This window comes from Vitis riparia, chromosome 12 (assembly GCF_004353265.1).
Source record: "Vitis riparia cultivar Riparia Gloire de Montpellier isolate 1030 chromosome 12, EGFV_Vit.rip_1.0, whole genome shotgun sequence".
In the NCBI taxonomy this organism is placed as follows: Eukaryota; Viridiplantae; Streptophyta; class Magnoliopsida; order Vitales; family Vitaceae; genus Vitis; species Vitis riparia.
This window is the reverse complement of record NC_048442.1, coordinates 5825597-5833292: the sequence shown is the minus strand read 5'-3', so window position 1 is coordinate 5833292 and position 7696 is coordinate 5825597. Positions and strand designations below refer to the sequence as shown.

Genomic DNA, 7696 nt, shown 5'->3' with positions numbered 1-7696 from the left:
GCAAGAATTAATTTCCATAATTCCGAATAATGGAATTTATGGAATTAATTCATGCTAAAATAAACGGGCTTTGGTGGGGGCCCCACATATGTGACTGATCGATTGATTGATTGATTGGATTATCACACATGATTGATTCGTTCTGCTCTATGACATGCATGCCATTATTCCTAATTGTGCACTAACCTCGCTTCTTGATAGCGCCTTGTGGTTCGTCGCCCAGGTACGCATTTATTCTCATTCTGGTATTTCTATATACATATTTTGATTCTCACATGTGCATGATCACTTTGTGTATTCCTTGATTTATTCATCAATTGTCATGATTGCTTCACTTTATTAGTAGAGACCCAACTTGAGGGACTTAGAGGGGTGTTACGGTTTTTACCGTAACTTCCCGATAAGTAACCTGACCCCCGAACCCGATCCGGTTTTTCACAAACCACCTTTTCCAAAATAAGGAGTCACACTTAGGGTTTTTCTTTCTTATTTTGTTTACCCTTTTAAAAATAAAACAAAAATAAGTGGCGACTCCAAGTCATTTTTCATAATCAATAATTCATTTTTCAAATAATAAAATCGAGCTCGCCATCAAGTGGGAAACGCATGGGCAAGAAATGCGGGTCCACACCAAGTCTTTTCCTATTGCAAAATAAATAAATAGAGTTTTTGTAGTTGCTATAATATATTTATCTGTAAGTCTTAAAGTGAACTCATTGGAAGCTCTAAACCTACTAGTGTGAACAATTGGATTACTTAATTTGGTGATAGCTCATTCATTTATTTTTTTAATTGATCTTTAAATTTCTTTCTTTCTTTCTTTAATGGTCATGTTCCTTGGAAAATGATGTCGTACGTTTGGGGCAACCTTCCCAGAAATTGTAGTGTATTTTATAATCTTATACACCAAGACTATGTTTGGTTCTCAAAAATATTGAGAGAAATGTAAGGAAAATAAAATAGAGGGTACAAATAAAAGAAAAAAAAAACAAAAAATTTAAAATCAATAAATTATTTGTATACATTATTTCAAATTCATTTCATTTATTTTTTTCTTTTTATATAAAAATTAAATAATTTAAAAATATATATATTTGTTACTAATTTTAATTTTATTTGATATTTTTTTATATTTTTCATGATGAAACCAAATATAAGAAAATTATTTTTTCTTAATAGGTTTTTTCCCTAGTACTTTTGGGAATTAAACATAACCAAAATGATGGTTATAATTTTCTACATATTCTCCCCAAGTTTTTATTTATGGGAAACAAACACAATGGGGCTTATTATAGAAGTCTTCTCACAGTTGAGCAATCACAAAAGGAGGAATTTTTAATTTGCCTTTCATCTTGTTGGTCTTCAAAACAACCTTACAAAATTGATCTCTCTCTAGTTCAATAAATAATAATAATAATAGTAAGAGGAACTATTGATTTCTAGTTTTTAACAATAAAAAAATTATATAAAAAAAAAAATTTAAACCTACTGGAATGCATAGAAGTTAATGAATACTTCGAAGGAGTTATAATTTCTCTCATCCCATCCTTGTAATCAAGGAATTATATTAAACTATGGTTTTTAAAATTGAATGGGACCAACTGGTTGAATCCATTGGATTATCCATCGTTCATAATGTCGGTTTGATTCGAAAATTGAGTTGCTCTAGGTATTAAACCGAAAACAAATCGACTAAACCGTCATTGAACTGTTTAGACCATTGTGGTGTGATTCAGTTTCGCAATCTAATCTTGCTACGTAATGAATCGAAAACGAAGCTGGACTGTCTAAACTAGAATGCAAAAGGCAGTTTGTAATTATGCATGTAGCTACTTTATTGTTTGTTGTAGTGTTAAATTGTTATGATTGTGTATTTTATATATTATCAATGTTTAATAATTAAATATATTATTTATAAATATTTATGTAATAATACAAACTTAATAATTTTTAAGATAACAGTAAATCATAAATATTATGTATATGCACTATTTAATAAATATAAAAAATGAATTGAGTTCAAAATAAAGGTCCAATATAAAGTATCATAACTACATTCTTTCCATTATTTAGTAATGAAGAAAACATTTTTTTATAATTTGTCTAATCCTATCTTTATAATAAGGAATTAGAGGACTTACAATAAGAGTGTTTGTTATTTTTGTTTTTTGCTGAAAGCAATTTATTTTTAAACTTAAATTGTTTGTTTTTCTACTTTTATATAATTTATTGTAATTTATTTTTAAATAGAAAAAGTAAAATATTTGACTTTTTTTAAATAGAAAAATTAATATATTGATTTTTTAATACTTAATAGAAATAAAATATTATAAAAATAAACAATTTAATATTTAACACTATTAAACATTAAATATATCCAGGATGGCATGCACGTACCGGAGTTTGACTTACTCCATCATCTTTCCGCTATTGTAAGATCTCAAATCTATGGGTGTGATAAGAAGTGAAAATACATTCAATCCCTACCCATGAAAAAAGAAAAAGAATTATTGGATTCATCTTTAAATAAACAATTTGAGATTAAACATAAATAATCATGACCCCCCATCATAAAAGATGTTAAATAATTTTTTAATCACCAAATCTTAAACAAATGACCATCTTTACTTTAACCTTACTTTCCTATTATTTTATGCCTTTTTTATACATGCTGTTACTATGTACAAAAGAACACAATAATTCTATCCACTATGATGCCTTATTGTGTAAATTTTAGGTCCCAATGTAAGATATGTGAGAGATCTTTCAATTTAATTTCTAACATGACAATCACAAAGTTTGGATTCATAAAATGTAGTTTTAATCTCATTTAATCTTATTACATTTGCATCCCATCAAAAAGCTAAAGAAAGGGTATCAAGGAAAAAAGTGGAGGGAAAATATAAAATATTTTTCTCTTCATCTTCAAGTCATGTTTGGTTCCCAAAAAATACAAAGAAAAATTAATTTTTCATATTTGGTTTTCCTATAAAAAATATCAAAGAAAATTAAATATAATTAAAACTAGTTAAAAACTTATATATTTTTAAATTATTTAATCTTTATATTGATGAATTAAAATAAGTAAAATGAATTTGAAATAACAAATAAAAATTATTTATCGACTTTTAATCTATTTTTTATTTTCCTTCTACTTTTTCTTTATATTTTTCTTCAAATTTTTTGAAAACCAAACATAGCCTAATAAAAAATACAAGTATATTAATATGTTTAATTTTAGTGAATAAAACATCTATAATATTTTAATGTAGGTTTTTTTTTTTTTTTTTCCAATTAATCACAAAGGTGATCCTATGATCACGCCTTTAGTTGTTTAGAAACCCCAGACTTTGGTTCCACATTGCCCTTGGCTTTTAGTCCAAGTAGTAGGTGGTAGCCACAGCCATATATGATAGTGTTTTCCACTCCCAAGATTCCATGATATCCCTCTGGTTATCTATTCTTAATCCTAGTAACAAATATTGTTATGAGCACATGGTTCTACACCTCATGCTCATATGCTTTATTGAATTTAACGTGATTGTCGAATAAAGGTGCGACAAGTCCATATTTTTTTTTTTTATAAAAAACAAATGATTACGAGACTCTTATAACAAAAAAAGTTAGAAAATATTTATAATCCCTATAATTATGTACATATCTAACTCATATCTAATCCTTAACATAATCATCAATGGGTGAGTCAGAATTTTACTCATTTACCACTTTGATTATTAATTACTAAAAGATTAAAAATCAATTTACTCTACCCTTTCTCGCTATTCTAAGATTACATCACCATTCATGAAGGAAGAAAAAAAACAAAGATGGTGCTCCTTTTAACTTAAAAACCCCATGATTAACAAGCATTGGACATTGAGCTCATTTGACCTAGATGTACCAATCTAATGGTTGAAAATCAATTTAATCAATGCTTCTTATTATTTCATATCTAACTTATATATTTGTACATCCTTCCCTAAAATATAAACAATCATAAATCACTCATAATAAAAGAGTGTAAAAATCTATATAGATGATAAATTGTTGCATGTGGATAATGTTAGGTTCAATTTAAGTTGAACTCTCAAGGCTTGAACTCACGCCAACTATGCAAATTTAGATGGAATTAGGACTTTTTAAGTCCAATTTAAATTCAATTGTCTGGATTCTATTTATTTATTGATCATACTCTGATATGATTTGTTTCATATTAAATGTCAGATTTTTTTTCTTGCCTGTTAGGTCCAACTAGGAGGTGGAGTCACTGCTAAGGTCCTACCCTTCTCTCTCTCTCTCTCTCTCTCTCTCTCTCTCTCTCTCTCTCTCTCTCTCTCTCTCTCTCTCTCTCTCTCTCCATCCATAAACCTTTGATTGATTAAAAATATACAAAACTATAATGGTGTTCCCCACTATCCAAAGATATCTCTTTGGAATATACATGCATTCAACAATTATACAAAACAGTAATTGTTTCCATTTCATATTTAATTCATGCATGTTATATATATTGAAGATTTTAAAATAAAGACCAGGCATTTCCAATAAAGACTATATTGCAGTGCATTTCATATACATGAAACAAAAACTACTCTCTTTTACCTTCTACTTGATTTCTCTCACTCACCACCCACTTCTCTTCTCTTTGTGAAGCTTCTACTTGATTTCTCTCAATTCACCCACTTCTCTTCTCTTTTGCCAAGCTTCTACTCGATTTCTCTCAATTCACCCACTTCTCTTCTCTTTGCTAAGCTTCTACTTGATTTCTCATTCACCCACTTCTCTTCTCTTTGTGAAGCTTCTACTTGATTTCTCTCAATTCACCCACTTCTCTTCTCTTTGCTAAGCTTCTACTTGATTTCTCTCATTCACCCACTTCTCTTCTCTTTGTGATACTTCTACTTGATTTCTCTCAATTCACCCACTTCTCCTCTTTGCGAAGCTTCTACTTGATTTCTCTCATTCACCCACTTCTCTTCTCTTTGCGAAGCAAAGACATGGCTCTAGTTGGAGAGGCATTGCTCACAGCTTCTATTCAAGTTTTGTTGGAAAAGATGGCTTCTCCCGAGGTACTGAGCTTCTTCGGGGGACAGAAACTCAATGCTGCACTGTTGAATAAGTTGAAGATCACATTGCTCACTGTCCATGCAGTCCTCAATGATGCGGAGGTGAAGCAGAGTGAGAATCCAGCAATCAAAGAGTGGCTCCACGAGCTTAAAGATGCTGCCTACGACGCGGAGGACTTGTTAGAAGAGATTGCTACAGAAGCTCTTCGGTGCACGAAGGAGTCTGACTCCCAAACTAGTGGAACTCAGGTATGGAACGCCATCTCGACCTCTCTTAATCCATTTGGTGATGGGGTGGAGTCCAGGGTTGAGGAGATATTTGATAGATTAGAATTTCTTGCTCAAAAAAAAGATGCTCTTGGGTTGAAAGAAGTTGTTGGTAAGAAACTAGCAAAAAGATGGCCGTCCACTTCTGTGGTGGATGAATCTGGTATTTATGGCAGGGAGGGTAGTAAAGAGGAGATAATTGACATGTTGCTCTCACACAATGCAAGTGGCCATGTCAAAACTGTGATAGCCATAGTTGGCATGGGCGGCATTGGGAAGACCGCCCTAGCACAACTTTTGTATAATGATGAAAGGGTAAAATCACATTTTGATATGAAAGCTTGGGTCTGTGTATCTGAAGAATTTGATCTTTTCAAGATAACGAAAACAATTCTTGAGGCCATTAATGGAGCCGCTTTTAGTTGTACTCGTGATGTAAATGACTTGAATCTGCTTCAAGTGGAGCTAAGAGAGTCCCTTAATGGGAGGAAGATTCTAATAGTTCTGGATGACGTCTGGAATGAGAGCTACAATAACTGGGACATGCTACAAACTCCGCTTAAAGTTGGAGCAAGTGATAGTAAGTTTATTGTAACCACACGCAATGCAAATGTTGCATTAACCATGCGTGCGCATCACACTCATCATCTCGAGCAACTATGCTTTGAAGATAGTTGGCGGCTATTCACAAAACATGCATTTGAAAATGAAGATCCTGGTGCACATCCAAAACTGGAGGCCATTGCAAAAGAAATCGTGCAAAAGTGCCAGGGCTTGCCTTTGTCCATCAAAACACTTGGGGGTCTTTTGCACTATAAGATGGATGAAAAAGAATGGGATAACATATTGAGGAGTGAAATGTGGGATTTGCCGAGTGATGAACTTCTTCCAACTCTGCGGTTAAGCTATTATCATCTCCCCTCAAAGTCGAAGCGATGCTTCGCGTATTGTGCAATTTTTCCTAAGGGCTATCAGTTCCGAAAGAGGGGGTTGATTTTATCGTGGATGGCAGAAGGTTTTCTGCAACAACCAAAAAGCAAGGAAAGAATGGAAGAGATAGGGGACTGGTACTTTCATGAATTATTGACAAGGTCATTTTTTCATAAATCGAGTAGCAGAGACTCGTGTTTTGAAATGCATGACCTTATAAATGACATGGCTCAACATGTATCTGGAGATTTTTGTACTCGATGTTCGGAAGATAAGATGAATGATGTGTATAAGAAGACTCGCCACTTCTCATACCTTGTAAGTGAATATGATTCCTTTGAAAAATTTGAGACTCTTGTTGAAGTTAAATGTCTCAGAACCTTCTTCAAATTGCAACCACTATTCATGCAGTCTTGCTTAAGTAATAGGGTTTTAAATGATGTCATACCAAATATTAGATGCCTCCGTGTTTTGTCCTTGTGTGGTTATTGGATTGTTGATTTGCCTGATTCAATGGGCAATTTAAAATGTTTACGTCTTTTGAACCTTTCTCACACACCTATCAAAAGGTTACCAGAATCAGTGTGTAGTTTGTATAATTTACAAATAATTCTACTCTCTAATTGTCGTTGTCTCTGTGAGTTGCCTCGTGGATTGAAGAAATTGATTAACCTACGTTATCTTCGTATTCGTGATTCTGGAATAAAAGAGATGCCTGATCATATTGGTCAATTGAGAAATTTACAAGAATTGAGCAGATTTATTGTGGGTCAAACAAGTGGTCGTAGGAATGGAGAGCTCAGGGGGCTTTCAGAAATTAGAGGGAGGCTACACATTTCAGAACTCCAGAATGTGGTTTGTGGTATGGATGCCTTAGAGGCAAATTTGAAGGATAAGAAGTATGTTGATGATTTGGTGCTGGAGTGGAAGAGCAACTCTGATGTTCTACAAAATGGAATTGACATAGTCAACAACTTGTAACCGCATGAAAATGTCCAGAGGCTTACCGTTGACTCCTACGGGGGTACAAGATTCCCCGATTGGTTAGGAGATCGTTTGTTCTTAAATATGGTGTTCCTAAATCTCAAGAATTGTCAACATTGCTCTTCTTTGCCGTCACTCGGCCAGCTGTCCTCGCTTAAGCACCTTTATATCTCAGGGGTGCATGGCATAGAGAGAGTTGGTACTGATTTCTATGTCAATAATTCTTCCTCAGTAAAGCCCTTCACATCCCTGGAAACTCTCGTTATTGAGAAGATGAGACAGTGGAAGGAATGGGTATCTTTCGGAGGAGGCGAAGGTGGAGCATTCCCTCATCTGCAGGTGCTCTGCATAAGGCACTGCCCCAACCTCACTGGAGAAGTACCCTGCCAACTTCCTTCCTTGACGAAACTTGAGATTTGTGGATGTCAGCAGCTTGTGGCTTCAGTTCC

The 7696-nt window shown here is 33.4% G+C and overlaps 1 protein-coding gene across 1 annotated transcript; it reads left to right on the top strand.

Moving 5' to 3' along the window:
• The first annotated feature begins 4997 nt into the window (after positions 1–4997).
• Positions 4998–7244, top strand: LOC117925920 (putative disease resistance RPP13-like protein 1). The gene is made up of 2 exons (XM_034845031.1): positions 4998–6581; positions 6906–7244. The coding sequence occupies exons 1-2, from the start codon at positions 4998–5000 to the stop codon at positions 7242–7244; spliced, it is 1923 nt and encodes a 640-aa protein (XP_034700922.1).
• Positions 7245–7696: the final 452 nt, after the last annotated feature.

Excerpts from the sequence above, each read along its gene's own strand:
- LOC117925920 (XM_034845031.1), top strand. The coding sequence starts at position 4,998 with ATGGCTCTAGTTGGAGAGGCATTGCTCACAGCTTCTATTCAAGTTTTG. Across the intron at positions 6,582-6,905 it reads CTCGCCACTTCTCATACCTT|TTGCCTCGTGGATTGAAGAA; the intron begins GTAAGTGAATAT and ends TGTCTCTGTGAG.